This window comes from Lactuca virosa, chromosome 1, assembly GCF_052849685.1.
Source record: "Lactuca virosa cultivar CGN04683 chromosome 1, Lactuca_virosa_CGN04683_v6, whole genome shotgun sequence".
NCBI classification, from domain to species: domain Eukaryota; kingdom Viridiplantae; phylum Streptophyta; class Magnoliopsida; order Asterales; family Asteraceae; genus Lactuca; species Lactuca virosa.
Window position 1 is genome coordinate 105,027,189 of NC_136426.1, and position 16,126 is coordinate 105,043,314.

Genomic DNA, 16,126 nt, shown 5'->3' on the forward strand with positions numbered 1-16,126 from the left:
ATTTTCTTGTGATTACAAGGTTATACAAATCATTTTCTCAAACATGCTTATGAACTCACCAACATTTTTATGTTGACCTTTTTAAATTAACTTGTATTTTCAGGAAACCGTTGAAGCAGATTGGGGTGAATAAACTAATGGATGTTTTGTTATATTTTTTATTTCATTAGACTTTAATTATTTTGGCATGTAATATTCAAACACAATACTCGATGTAAACAATGTATGTTGTTATATTACATGTGTGGTGATGATGATGTTATGTTTCAATTATATACTATGTGATGATACTACGAGGATGAAGTCACGCACAAGCCCCCGTACATTTCTGCCGTCTGGTTGGGGGGTGTGACACCCTGATTATTAACGAGGTGTGTACGTGGGCGAAAAAAGAAAAACAAAAATTAGTTGTTTATTTTTAAGGTTGATTTTGACAAAGCCTTGACTCCATAAGTTGGAAATATTTAGAATCGGTTATGAGTCAAATGGGCTTTGGAGATAAATAGATTCTTTTTTATAAAGGGGCGTCTTTCATCTTCTAGAGGTTCGGTTCTTATCAACGTTTCAGTTACTAACCGTTAATAATCAAGGTCCCATCAAGGCATCCGTCAAGGCGTCCATCAAGGCGACCCTTTATCTTCGTTCCTTTTCATCATTGCCATGGAGGGCTTAAATGTTGCCATGAGAACCGCTTCCAAAATATCTCTTTTTCAAGGTCTCAAAATTCCAAAAGATGGACCCGAATTATCGCTCTTATTTTACGTCGGCGATGCTTTATTTGTGGGGAATTGGGTGAGCTCAAATTTTGCTAACTTGGTTCACATTCTTAAGTGCTTCTATGTCACTTCCGATTTAAAAGTTAATTATCATAAGTCGAAGGTGTTTGGTATCGGTGTTTCTAAATCTGAAGTCTCAAGTTATGCTAGGATTCTTGTATGTGAAGAGGCCTCCTTTTCTTTCAAATACTTAGTTCTCCCGGTTGGTGCTAATATGAATCTTAAAAAAAATTGGCAACCCATGGTTGATAGAGTTCATTCCAAGCTCTCCGCTTGGAAGCCAAAAGTCTTTCTTTTAGAGGTTGGTTAACTCTTGTCAATTTGGTTCTTGGACGCTTGCCTTTGTTTTTCTTCTCTCTTTTTAAGGCTCCTGATTCAGTTATCGAGCTTCTTGAGAAACTTCGCAGGCGTGTAACGTCCCAAATTCCAGAGTAAATTTTTATTTTTAAAATAGAACAAACACCCATTTTTATTAAATTTACATTCACGCCAAACCACTTGTTCATAAACCATATTTCAAAATCAAAGTTATAAGAAGAGAATGTGGAATCTCGAATCATAAAACGGTTGAGGTGTGTGTACAGTCCCGCCTTCGCAATTCGATAAGTACCTGAAAAACATTTAATCCACAACCATAAGCACAAATGTATCATCCAATTTTTAGGTATTGTTTTCATTATTGGTCTCTTGTGTCAAAAATCCTTGCATTTGAGCCCGTACGTTGGGCGTGCGTGAGGTACGTGCAGCGTACATGATCGAGCCTTGGAAGTGCGGGACTCATGCTAGTAAGTTGGGCGTACATGTGGTACGTAGGGTGTACTAGCTCAGCTCCTAAACCTTAAATTTAGGGGTTTGCTCCTTATTTAACCAACATTATACCTCCCTTGGACCTTTTAGAGATAGCCTCCACACCTTCCAAACCCTGATCTCGATTTTCATCGTTGTGTGTGAAGATTTTGAAGCTTTATAGAGTTTTGGTGCTCTATTGTTGAAGAAGAAGTCTATTGAATAAGGTGGTGTTGCTTGCAAACTTGTGGATCCAGAAACTACCTCACCTTGTGCATCTTTTGGAGGTCTAAAGTTTATACCTTGGTGTGTTTCTTTCTAGATCTCTTAAATGGGTTATTATGAGCTTTTTGTTCTAAGCTTGGATCTTTGTGAGTATGGTGCACTCCAAAGCATATTAGCTGTCATTTCATGTGTTTTAGGTAATCTAGAGGCATAAAAATGCTTGCTTGAAGGTCACTTTCTTTCCATGTAAGAGTGTGGTGGTTTTGAGTATGGTTTGAGTTAGGGTTTTGAGGTTTAAGCTAATTTCACCCATGCAAAGGTTTAAAATTATGGACTTTATGGATTAAGACATTCTATGGAGGTCAGATCTATGTTTGGATTGCATGTCTTAATGATTAAGACGTTGTGGAATGACTTTTTGGATCAGCCAGCGTACGTCCAGTGTACTTCTGGCTACGCCCAGCATAGCCAGGCCTGACCCTGACTCACCTTGTTCTTCGTGTACACTACACGTAGGGAGCGTACGCCCAGCGTATGCGCTGGACAGTTGACTTTTGCTGACTTTGACTTTTGGTCAAAGATTTAGGGTTTTGGACCATGGAAGGGGCAAAATGGTCTTTTGCCCTTAAGGAGCATAATTGTGGGGTTTGGGCTTGTTATTTGGGTTATGGACATAAATTATTAATTAGAGTTAATTATTGTGTTATTAGGCGGAGCCTAGTTCCGGCAGTTCGGGTGTGAGATTTATCTATCATCAGTATCAGGTGAGTCTCCTCACTTATTCTTACCTGTGTGGTAGAATAGTTGTATCTGTGACTGATGACCAGTTGGGTCTAGCTGTTATTATTGTGTTATGTTGTTTATGTATGAGTGAGACTTCAGGTAGTCTTCACGGTTGCTCATAACCCACAGGGCGTGTTGATTGTGATGGGTTGCATACATAGCAAACAATCATATGTGTGCATGCAACCCTAATTTTAGGATCTATGTTTTCACTATTAGACATACAAGCATTGAACACAAAAAACTAGAAACCCTAGGAGGCACATGTAATTTTCGAAATTAACATATAATTAGGGTTAGGGTACATACCTTGATTGTTATATTGTAATAACATTCAAATCCTTGAAGATCTTGAACTTTGGTAGCTAGCGCCACAAGTGTCGCGCCTCTAATGGCTCACAAACAAACCTAGCAACCAATGAATACCTTAGAGAGAGAGAAGTAGAGTGGAATTTCGGCCCTTAGGTTCCTTTTGGAGTGCATTGGCCGAAATTTAACCCAAAGAGGGTTTATATTGGTGCTAGGAAGGTATTGGATTAGGCAGGTGTATCCAAGATGACCCTAACCCTTAACTTCCTCCCTAAGGCATCTAAGGCACTCTTAGAGCCCAAGGAAACCCTAGGAACACCCTAGAATTTGTTCCCCCCCCCCCCCTTTAGGGAGGTTCTAGAATGCTCAATGTTCAACTATTGAACAGTGTCACCTTTAGTTCCTGCAGTTTCAATTAATTCCTTTAATCCCAAAATTAATTCCAAATTAATTTCTGATTAAATATTAATTAAACAATATGATTTCTAATTAATATATTATATCCATAATACATTAATAAATCATTTATCTTGATTTCAAATTAATTTATTAACCAAGTAATAAATTAATAAATCATTCTTCGCTCTCTAACAGTTATCCTATTCAATTGCCAGGTTTGAAGGCAACCCAAAAGAACATTGCTACTATCAATTTAAATACATATCAATTATAGTTATGGGCTTAGACACCTAATCAAACAGTCTCCCACTTGGATAAGTCTAATAGAGACAAACTTTGCTTTTGTTCCGAATTTATATAGCCGTTCGAATTTATAATGTTCGATTTATAAAATGTTGTTCGAAATTTATAATAATAATAATAATAATGGTTCAGGTTATTTTTGGTCACTTAACTTTTGGTTTTGTGATCATTTGGTCACTTAACTCTTTTTAAGTTTTAAAAGGTTATCAAACTTTTGGCTTTGTACTCATTTAGTCACTTAACTTTTGGTTTGGTCATATTTAGTCACCTAACTTTTAAAATTGTGCTCATTTAGTCACTAAGCTTTTATTTTTTTTTTAAAAGTTTAGTGACTAAATGAGCACAATTTTAAAAGTTAGGTGACTAAATGAACACAAATCTAAAAGTTAAGTGACCAAACCAAAAGTTAAGTGGCTAAATGAGCACAAAGTCAAAAGTTTGATGACCTTTTAAAACTTAAAAATAATTAAGTGACCAAATGAACACAAAATCAAAAGTTAAGTGACCTAAACTCTAATAATAACAATAATAATATTAATATTAAAATATTAAAAATATTTAAAAACAGATTTTATATAGCTATTCGAATTTATAATATCGTCCAAATGTTAAAATTTTATGCGAAATTTATAATAATAATAATAACAATAATAATAATAATAAATTAAAAACAAAATAGAAAAAAAAAAAAAACAAACAAACAAACGTCGACGACAAAAATTCAAATAGGGATACTTCATTTTAACCCGAATCATAACTCATGCAATCCTCTTATTACTTCTTTTGAGAAATAAAATAAAATAATAAATAAAAGTGTTAAAATAATAAAACCCAAGTAACGATGCACCAGTACCACAAGTTTTTAATTGCGACACTCCATGTACACAATCAACACAGCACGCACACTTGGGTTTTATCCCACATGCATTTATGACCAAAATCAAATGCAGGTTGAAAAGTCAAACTTTTAACGTGTTTTGACTTTTCTTTTAACAAAATTGATTCCCCTCACAAGTCCTCTATATATAAATAAAACCAGATACATCATTCATAACCAAAAAAGCTCTCAAATTTCCAATCTTTCTTCAAATCATTTCTGGGTTTTTGTTCAAATTCTTGATACAACAATGACCGATCTCGAAAACGATGTTGAAGTTCCTCGGTTTTTCTTGTGCCCAATTTCACTTGAGATCATGAAAGACCCTGTAACACTCTCCACCGGAATCACATATGATCGTGATAGCATCGAGAAATGGTTGTTCTCTCAGAAGAATGACGTTTGTCCGGTAACCAAACAAGTCGTCGTTGATATTGAGCTCACCCCAAATCACACCCTTCGCCGGTTGATCCAATCTTGGTGCACCATTAACGCGTCTTCCGGCATCGAGAGGTTTCCGACGCCACGCCTTCCGATCTCCAGAACCGAAATCGTAAAGCTCCTCAAGGATTCAAAGTCTCCACAGTTACAAATGAAGAGCTTGAAAAGGTTAAAAACAATTGTTATGGAGAACGAAAAGAACAGGCGGTTGATGGAATCAGTTTCTGCGGCTGATTACCTAGCATCCATCTTAACCACCGGAGCCGGAGAAGTTTCCGGCGTCGATGGGTGTGTTTCAACCGAAGCCGACGAAGCGTTAAGAATCCTTTACCATCTGAAGCTGTCACCAACGGGTCTTAAGTCCTTGTTCGGAAAGACAGAAAATTTCGTCGTAACGTTGACGCGGGTGATGCAACGCGCCGCCAGTTTCGAGTCACGCGCTTACGCCGTCATGCTACTAAAATCAATGTTCGAGGTGGCGGAGCCTATACAGGTGACGTCATTAAACACTCAGTTCTTCACAGAGCTTGTACACATCTTGGTTGATCAAATCTCGCAAAAAGCCACGAAAGCAGCACTGAAGCTACTCATCAGCGTTTGTCCATGGGGGCGGAATAGGATAAAAGCGGCGGAGGCAGGGGTGGTTCCGGTGTTAATCGACACCCTCCTCGATACTACAGAAAAGAGACTCACCGAGATGATTATGATCGTTTTGGACCAGCTTTGTCAGTCTGCAGAAGGAAGGGCGGATCTGTTGAAACATGGCGGTGGTTTACCGGTTGTTTCCAAGAAGATCTTCCGTGTGTCGTCGGTGGCTAGCGAAAGGGCGGTGAGAATATTGTACTCGGTGGCGATGTTTTCCGGCAACGCCCGTGTTCTAGAGGAGATGGTGCAGTTGGGGGTGGTCGGAAAGCTTTTCTTGGTGTTGCAAGTGGATTGTGGATGCAAGATGAAGGAGAAAGCAAAGGAGATTCTAAAGATGCATTCTAGGGTTTGGAAGAAATCTTCTTGTATACCTAATGATTTGATTTCTGCATATCCATCTTAGAAGGAAAAAAAAAGGAAAACTTAATTATATGATTCCGAAAACCCAAAAAGAAAAAGGAATTTAGATCTTAAAAAGTTATGAATAACATCATCAAGGTTCATAATTTGTCGATCTAAGTTTCGTTCTAGGGTTTCTTGTACGTAAGATATACAGGGTAAAAGTTAGATACCCGTTTAGGTATTTTTACTGATCAATTTGTAAATGATTTATACATGAACATGAGTAAGTAATATGTTACTTAGATACGATTATGTATAATTTTTCTCTTTAGGTTAATTTATGAAATCTATATATACTTCGACTATAATCATTCAATTTCACTAATATATATAATTATTTGATCATAACAATAACTAAATACTATCGTCCACATAGTCTATTAAAACGTATGCTAATGAAATGGTGCTTGGAAGTTGGATAATATTTGATCACCAACCAATCTAACTAATTGAACTTTTATATATACAATTTTTAAAGGATAAATCTTAACCTCGTTTATGTTTAAACTGATTAACTTGGATTGTCTATGGATAACAACTCACATAAAATGATAAACCATATCAAAGTTATTAATTACAATCTTTTAAATCATGAACCTACTATAATTAAGTTATTATTCTAATAATATATTTTATAAACATATTTTGACTATGTTTAGACTTTAGCGCACGTCACAGCTAGTATAAGCTTGTTTGTTTTTCAAGTTTTTTAAATTGTTATGTTTGCCGAATCAAAAATAAACTTATAAATTATTTTTTTAAGAACTATTTAGACTAATTTTTCATGAACGTTTTTAAATTATTTTAAATATTTTCTTAATTAATTATAGAAGAACTAATTATCCTAAATGTACTTTTATGTTATTTTATATATTCAATTATGTTATTTTATATATTCAAGCTTATGAGTTAGTTTTGTCAAACTTTATTTTTTGTCAATTAACAACCAACTTTTCCGCTATTTGGCTATGTTCCAAACATAGCTTTAATGTAAAAATATAAAAATTATTTATAAAACTAAAAAAAGAAAGGGAAACAATAACTTTTACACCTTGACCTCACCCGATTAACCTATTTTAGATACTTGCAAATTGCCCATTGGTTATATACTTCATCGATCCAATCTACTTTTGGGATATGCCTATATATAATTATATATTCAATTACCGAAAAAAAAAAACGAAACGACGAAACGTGTTTCACGTATGAATAAATATGCCAAAAAAGTAAAAATAATGCATGGAAAAGAGAATAGAAAAAAATATACAACGTCGACCACTATTCAGTAAACACCGAATCTTCTAGTCAAAGTTGGAGTTAACGGGGCCCATAAAACAGCTTCGAGGCCTTTCTAGTTTCTAGTCGTAAATCGTGGGTTGTTTCATATTTTGCCAATTTGCCTCCTTCACATTTCAAACTGTTACATTTTGTCCTTCAGAGATTAGAACCCGCCATGTTTGCCACGTCATGCGTTACTTAATGAAATTATATGAAATTTTCAAATATTGCTACTTACCACAAGTATTTAAGAGGAACGACTACACATATCAAACCCTTCTTTGACTCTATAATAATTTTTTAGAACGGTAAATTCCTCACATACATTATATATATATATATATATATATATATATATATATATATATATATATATATATATATATATATATATATATATATATTCGTCACGTCTTGAACACTCAACATTTAACATCTAGTTGAAAGACATCTTTCTGGCAATTTCTAAAATCGTTGGATGGGTTTTTTATAACTAAATATAATAAATTAATAACGAATTTTGGTTTTTACATTAGTCAAATTAATTAATATTCATGGTAACTATATAATTGATGTGATTTTTAATTTTTTAGTATTAACAAAAAAAAATGATTATACAGCTGTAAAATGTACAAGAACAATGTGACCATTTCATCTGAGAATGCATGATCGAATCTTTTGTTTATTTAACTTTTGTCATAACACACCTTGAGCTTCACTAAGTTAATACATAAGAGCAAATTATAAGACTTACAATTATATGGCTTTCAAAAGTTAGTGATATCCACTAAAATAACCACATCTTTTTGGTTGTACTTAACATTTTGATAACCTCTTCAGACAAAAAGTGAAAATGACCAACAATTCAGAAACTTGACCAATTGTAACTTATATTACGAGTTGCAAAATCATTTTATCTTAACAGACGTTGTCGTGAGATTAGTGATCCAAAAAGTAAATAACATTCATCTAATATACATACCAATAATTACAAAACAAATCTATAATAGCACACAAATGACAAATTCCAATCACGTAAACAAACAAAAACCTAATGTGTTCACCAACGCTATACGGACAGAATCAACCAATATATAAACCCTAATATCCAACTACACTAACTAGCAACAAAGTAAAGTGTGGTTAGGCATTATCAAATATCAACCAATATATAAACAAACCCTAATATCCAATTTTATTTTCCATCTATTTACCAACCATAAATAGGATTCTCCACATGTGGGGCCAACAACCGAAGATCTTTACAATGTTGCATACTATAATCCCGTGTCCCAGGAACCGCACCCGTACACCGCCTCAAAAACTCATTCCCAGTCAAACAATAATGCGCAAAAGCCAACCCTCCATCCACCACAGAAGTCAAATTGGGAACTGATTTTGACTTTCTAACACCACCTTCCATTTCCAAATTATTATTATTCAGAATCTTGTCAAGATCTGAAAACTCCATGAATCTTTGTGTAGCTGCTTCCCATGAAAGATTGTATCTCTGTTCTGGTGTCAACGGGTGTGGCTCACTACACATTGCTTCCCGAATTTTATTCACAAATTCCTCAGGAGTTTTGTAGGTTAAACAGTTGGGAAATGATCTGAAGAATTCATTCGAAGGGTGGTCTGCACAAATTACAAATTTACCCATCGCTAGTGCTTCAGCTGTTGCTGTGCAGAGGACATCGCTCACACTCGGGTTTACAAAGATTTTATAACTGCAACAAAAAAAAAAAAAAAAAGTTTTCATGTTATCATTTTTATGTTTTTAAAGTAAATTGATAATTTAAAAAAAAAAGTTATGTTACCTGTGAAGAGAATCGTCAGCATGGTCACGACCTTTCATAAAATCGACATTTAATTCTAATTTTTTTGCAGCGATTTGTACTTCATTAGCATCTTCACCATTTCCATAAACATCAATTTTAAACCCATTAAGATCATTCTTCTGTTTGGATAACAAATCTATCAACTCCCTGTATCCTTTAGCCCAAACCATTTTCCCCAAAAAATACGCCCCCTTCGAGAATTTTTCAGCCGACATTCTCTCCCCGATTTCCAAAAACTTTGGATTCACTCCATGAACATTGCAAACAACTGACTTAGGTAAATCTTGAGTTGCAGCCGAAAGCCGAAGAACCTTAAAAAACACAAAAAAAAAGATATAAATTAGGTGTTTGAAGATGAATAATGTTGAAGAAAATGGAATTAAAAGACTGTGTACCTTGTCACAATAGGCACGTGTGACCCAATTGTTTATGTGTTTGACAAAAAAGGATTGTAGGGCGCCATTTTTTTCGCGTTTAATGTATTCTAAATAATTTGTGTGAACAACTCCAACAACATGATTGAATTTATCAGTCCATCTTTTACCATGGTGATACCAGTTTAAATGTTCTGGTTCTTCAAGGATTGCAATGTCAGCATCTTTTGATGAAATGAATTTTGAAGTATCGCCAGCTGGGATTATACTTCGCCTTTCTTTTTGAAACTGTAAAAAAAAAACATTACAAAAACCTCAGATAACGAACAGAAAACTTTTTGGGACCAAAACTGAATACATCAGATATAGTCAGGGACCAAAAATGTACCTTTCCGGGGTAGAATGAGATTTTGAAATCGGCATTGAAGCCTACTCTTTCTTTGAGCCAGTTGCGAATGTAAACTTCTTGTTCTTCAGGGGAGGTGAATGTAATATTATTTGGGTAGACTAATTCTTGATCTGTTTGGGTGAGCCAAGGGACTAAAAGTGTGACACTTTGTTTTTGGGATTTTGCTAAGAATGCTGCACGAAATAAGGGATTGACAGCTGTTCCTGTCATCCATGGGAGACTAGCAGTTGTAACAATGGCTACGTGTCTTTTTCCATCTCGTTTGCTGACATCATCCCATGGCCCACCATCGTAATGATGACCTGTACTTTGAAGCACACTTGCTATTCTTAAATCGAGTTCATCGTTTATGTTATCGCCTTCAAGAATGGATGATTCTCCTGTGGGAAATGACCTCAATGAAAGTTGGTTTTTCTTTTTGTTGCATAGGCTTTCAACTATCTTGTCAGATATATCTGTTGCACATATGTTATAACTTGATTATTAGTGTTATTTTGGGAAAAGTTAACTAGATTATTGGAAAATTTTGAGTTTGATTACCTTTTTTGACACCAAGGTGATCTAGAAATGGCCCGGATTGTCTAACTAGACATGCCAGAAGTTCTTGGAAATCTAAAGGTGGGACTTCCTGGGAGATCGAAGTGAAATGAACAGAATATTTAGCATAAAAATTTTCAATTAATGGAAAAAATAGAGTGATATTAAGCTGAATGATACAAGGGGAGAATTTAATAGATGTAGATCCATACCTTTGAGTACTCTGGTTCCTTACAGATTGCTTTCTGCAAGAAGAATGGAAAAAGCATGTAAGAAAAGGCATAACAAGAAAAGGGGTTGAATTCAACAGAGATGAATCCTAAGGAGTTTAAAGCTTCAATAAGTCAAGAATAAAGTACTTTAAAGCATGTATTCAGGTGTGTTCATAGAGAGATCCCTAAATAACTGACATTACATCTTTCAGCAAAGTTGAGTGATGACCTAAACTCTTTGATATTGAGTGTTTTCATTTTTAGATTAATTTCAAGTTCTGATATATAATTCGTTGTGGCCTTTTTTGTGACGAGAAAAGAATACGAAACTGATAACAGCAAAACATTCTGGCAATTTTAGCATACATGTTGCTTCTATGGAAAAAAGTTGGGAAACTTACCAGAGTAGATTTAACTTTCTCGACTAGTTCACTGTTCTTGAGGCTTTCGATAATCTCTGAAGACGAACTCTTCTGTTCCAATTCCCGTAACCGCGTTTTCAATGCCCTAATCGGCTCCCAATTTCGAGAAAGCTGCCCTTCCTCGGCGTCCCCAATCCCTTCTCCTTTCCACTCCCAGCTAAAATCCCCAACCCTCGTCCTCGACCTCCTTCTATACCTCTCTCTCTCATCAATTTCCTCCACCTCCGATACTATAGCATTCTTTATCGCCGACAAATCGATCCTAATCTTAGCTCTAGGGCTCCACTTTTCCAGAACTTTCTTACTAAAATCCGGTGAAGAGTACGCTCGACGGAACTCAGAAAGCTTCGGCTGCAAATTTTTCACGAAATCAATCTCCGCCGGAGTCGGAGACGAAGAATTCGCGATAGCAGCTACCGGAAACGTCGATCTTGACGCAGAAGTAAGAAAATTCTCAAACTCCCGATCAAGCGAAGACGCAAGGTTCTTGAACGACGTCGCTCTGTCTTTCATCAACTGGAGATCCGCTTCAGTCGAATCTTTCACTTCTCTCCATCCCTTCGATATGAACGAAAACGCTTTCTCCGCAGTCACGGATGAACTCGTCGTGGAGGTTCGAGTCTCCGACGGCCTGAAGTTTATCATCTTATCAATAAGTCGATGGAGATTCCGATGAGAGGTTTGCAGGTGTACCGATTAAGCCGTGTTTCGTGTGTCGTGTTGTGTGTGTTTGGGAAAAAGGGTTGGCTGAGAAATTAACGGTTGATGAGAATTTGTTTCGTTCCGGTATCTTCTTGTTGGGTTTAAGCCCAACTTTGTTGCTGACACGTGGCGTCCCATGTGGATATAGGATTTTCTTGCTGACGTGGTTAGTCTCTATAGGTTCTTTGGTGGGACCCTAGGATGAAATCGATAATTACGTGGAAATACGTTTAGTTTCTATAGGTTCTTTGGTTAGTCTCTATTTTCTCGACTTTGCCGGAAGATTCTTGGCATATCCTCCAAAAAAATGTGAAATAAAATAATGAGTAAATTGCTATCCATCCAATAAATTTGAGGGTTAATTTTGTATAGATAAATATTTTCAACCAAATGAATAATTAGTCATTTACATAAAGGTGTTTTAATTTGCTATCAAATATTTATCAATGTGCATATGTATAATATTAAAAAATGTTTTCTTAAGTGTGATCATAAAGTTTATAATAAAGTTTAGACACTCCTTAATAAAGTTTGCTGATAACTTAATTATTGTAAATAAAGTTTAGACACTTCTTAATAAAGTTTGCTGATAATTTAATTGTTGTAAATAATGTTTATAATAAAGTTTTATTATAATGTAGTCAAAATTTAGACACTCCTTAAAATATTGTAAGGACATGTGCTTGGCTATTTAAATATTTTACATATTTTATTTTCAACCTCTGTTTTGTTTTTTAGTATGATAAAATCCATAGAATTTAGTAATGACTAGATCCTTAACAGAAAAATAAACCAAAATGTAACGTATTATATAAACTAAAGCCTCGTGATTATCAAAAGCAAACCTAACACTCATGTTGTATATGATGATACATTTTAAAACGTGACCGGGTTCTATGTCGGCAATTCTAAATGTACTTTTCTTATCAAACAATTTTCTTTTGTGATATCTCATATAAACTTTAAAATTCAGAAAAGGGGTTGATGATAGGTTTGATGAGATAAGAAAAATATTGCAAATCGTATAAAATCAAGAAAATATAAAGTTTTTATTTCGAAAAGAAGTTATAATATAATATTACAGTTTGACTTATAATAGACTTAAAACTATACGGAGCGGAACAGAAAGAGGGTACGTGAAGGGGAATTGCAGCCGGAACACTACACCGCCACCACGGTTTGGGTGGTGTGGGGTCGGTCCGAGGGGGAGGCTATCTCGCCTCCTCTTTCTTCACCTTATTGGCCAATTTTTTTTCTGATTTTTTTTTTATTTCTAACTTCAACATCTATAAACATTTAATTTTTAAAAAAATAATAATAATAATAGATCATTCATCACCCTATGAATATCAACCCAACTTAACTTAATTTTCACACTTATTTCTACATATTCTCTCAATAAACCCGCTAAAACACAATGTCGTCTTCTTCGTCCTCTAATTCGACAGTTCAAGAAGAGACATTATTTGTCGATCCCGTCATGGCAAAAACTATGACGTATTTTCGAAACTGACAATGTCAAAGTTCACGTCCACGATCTCAAACAAGAAACCCTTAGTTGCGGAGAAATCGAAAAGTCGGACACAATCGTCTTATAGAATACTATTTTGCAAATGACGACGTCTACGCTGAAAAGTTTTGACGGCGGTTCCGGATGGGGAAGGAGTTATTTTTACGTATTGTTGGCGATTTGGAATGCCGTTTTTCCATATTTCCAGTGGAAGCGGGATGCTAGACGCAGAAAAGGTTTCTCTCCAAATCAAAAATGCACAATCGTAATTCGTCAGTTAGCATACGGCATGGGTGCAGACAAATGGGATGAATATTTGAGGATGTCTGAGCGTACCACACGGGAAAGTGCGTACAATTTCTCGAAATCTATTACTTTGGTTTTACAGGCAACAATATTTGTGCAAACCAAAAATCAACGATGTCCACCAATTGTACACAGTGCATGAAAGTAAGCATGGGTTCCCGGGAATGCTAGGTAGTATCAATTGCATGCACTGGTATTGGGCGATGTGCCCCAACGCATAGCGTGGTCAATACATGTGAGGCGACCATGAAGAGTCAGCGATTGTTCTAGAAGCAATCGTGTCACATGATCTTTTGATATGACATGCATTCTTTGGCCCAGCTGGTGCAAACAATGATATCAATGTTCTAGACCAGTCGTTGGTATTCAACGACATCTATCTTGGAAAGTCATGCGATGTAATGTTTGAAGCAAATGGGGTAGCATATAAGCTCGGGTACTATCTTACTGACAGGATATATCCTCCCTTGTCTGTTTTTGTGAAAACGTTCATATGTTCGAACGACGAAAAAAGAAAAAAGTTTAAGGAAGCACAAGAGTCAGCTAGGAAGGACGTGGAGCGAACATTTGGTGTATTCAAGATGCGTTGGCAAGTACTACAAGTAGGGGAACGGTCATATGAAGTGAAAATGTTGCAACACATAATGTATGTGTGCATCATATTACATAATACTCCGTATGATTCTAGAAGATGAAGGAAAAGCAATATGTCGATACAACGAAAACGAATTTTTGTCAAACGTGGAAGGAGTAGTCGTTGGTACGCACGAGTATAGGATAAATAGAAGAGAAGTACATGATCGCGACATTCATCACTCCCTTTGTGCGGATTTGGTGGAGCACGTTTATAGGGCTCACATACAACTCCAGATAGAGTATTGGCGAGATGATTTTTTTGATGAATCAGATGAAGATTCAGATATGTTCGTTGAGGACTCGGACGGAGATTTGGATAACGATGATGAAGTCGAGGATGATGATTCTGAGTGACGTATTTTTTTCAAATTCGGATATTATGTAATTTTTAATTATGTTTTCTAGGTTTTTTTTCTTTAAATCTAAGTTTAGTTTTATTAATCTTGGTTTTTTTAGGTTTTTTTTTTAAATCTTGATTTTTTTATGTATCTTTTTTTAAGTAGTGAAGTGTTTTTATTTTAATTAATTGTTGTGTTTATTAATTATTTTTAAGAAATTATATTTATTTTAAGTAATAATTTGTTAATAATTATTATTTTAACTATATAATTATATATTCATGTAATATGCGGAGATTCACGTATTTTATTATAATAAAACCGGTTCATCAAGACACTATTTAGTACGACATTTATTATATTGTATTGATACCGCACCAAATCATATTACATAACATTATTTAAATTTTTATGGAGCAGTTTGCATGTTATAAATTTGTTAAACCTTATTATGTGGTGCAATTTGTAATTTTTAACTAACTCAAATTATAATAACTTTTTAAATTACACCTATAAAATTTTACAAAATTATTCCATTATTTTTATACTATAACCTTTATATTTACATTTGGATTATTAGCCAATTGTCGACAACATTTGTATACACCATCATTAAGAAATGAACACACGGCTTTGGAACATGACAACACTTATAAAATGTGAAGCTGAGATTTGCTAGTGACAAACAATGGTGGGATCATGGCATAACTAGTGTATTTGTGTATTGTTTGGTCAAAATTTTGTAGCCACTAAATTTCAATGGAAAAAGTACATAAAGGACAAAGAGTTTCAATCCAGGAACTAAAGTTTTATGCATACATGGACAACAAAGAAAAAAATAAATTGTTGCAGATAATGTATATCATGTCGAGTTACCTAAAACTAACAAACACTAAAACGATGACACATACATAATAACAAAGAGAACATTCCGTATTGAAGGCTTTGTTGTCCTTGTGAAGACATGCAAAGTCGACATGATTCTTAAATGTTTCACGGCTATGATGTGAAACCAGGTTCATAAAAATGTTACATTTGCTTAACATGAAGCATCTTAAAAATTAAAATTAAAAAAAAAAGACCTTAGTAAAATAGATGAACCTGGGAAAATGACTTATGATTGGTAACGAGTTTTTACTTTTTTTTTTTACGTACATAATTTACTAGTGAATTTAATTTGTGTTAAAAAATATCATTGTGACCGGATATATATACAAAAAGAAAAATAATTAAATGTGAACAAAATTGAAAGTTCGTTACCCTCAGAAGTTATTATCCATTATTAATCTTTCATTTTAATTTTATTGAAAAAATCTATTAATATGTAAAATATTCATTTTTATAAAATTTTATTTTATAGATCTATGGCCATTCGGAGTACTTTCAACGGAGGGATTTGTGGTTTACGTGGCAATGACCATGGTCCGTGAACGCCACTCCAGTGGTTCGTGATCGGTCATGGTCATGGTAGTTTGTGGTGGCTATAACAATGGACTGCCACACCTAGTTTCTGGATTTTCTAATTTCGGGATAGCGGACGTAATTTGGTCGTGTAAAGGTCTTGGGCTTCAAGAAAATAAAGTTTAAACCTTATTAGATGTTGATAATGTTGGTTAGG

The 16,126-nt window shown here is 34.9% G+C and overlaps 2 protein-coding genes across 2 annotated transcripts; one reads left to right on the forward strand and one right to left on the reverse strand.

Moving 5' to 3' along the window:
• The first annotated feature begins 4,624 nt into the window (after positions 1–4,624).
• Positions 4,625–6,192, forward strand: LOC145155219 (E3 ubiquitin-protein ligase PUB23-like). Its single transcript, XM_079075584.1, has one exon. The coding sequence runs from the start codon at positions 4,709–4,711 to the stop codon at positions 5,945–5,947; it is 1,239 nt and encodes a 412-aa protein (XP_078931710.1). The 5' UTR covers positions 4,625–4,708; the 3' UTR covers positions 5,948–6,192.
• Positions 6,193–8,167: 1,975 nt separating this feature from the next.
• DGD1 (UDP-Glycosyltransferase superfamily protein) lies at positions 8,168–11,799 on the reverse strand. Its single transcript, XM_079075585.1, has 7 exons — positions 10,996–11,799; positions 10,595–10,627; positions 10,386–10,473; positions 9,825–10,300; positions 9,458–9,724; positions 9,042–9,373; positions 8,168–8,951 (listed from the first exon to the last, which is right to left on the reverse strand). The coding sequence occupies exons 1-7, from the start codon at positions 11,659–11,661 to the stop codon at positions 8,435–8,437; spliced, it is 2,379 nt and encodes a 792-aa protein (XP_078931711.1). The 5' UTR covers positions 11,662–11,799; the 3' UTR covers positions 8,168–8,434.
• Positions 11,800–16,126: the final 4,327 nt, after the last annotated feature.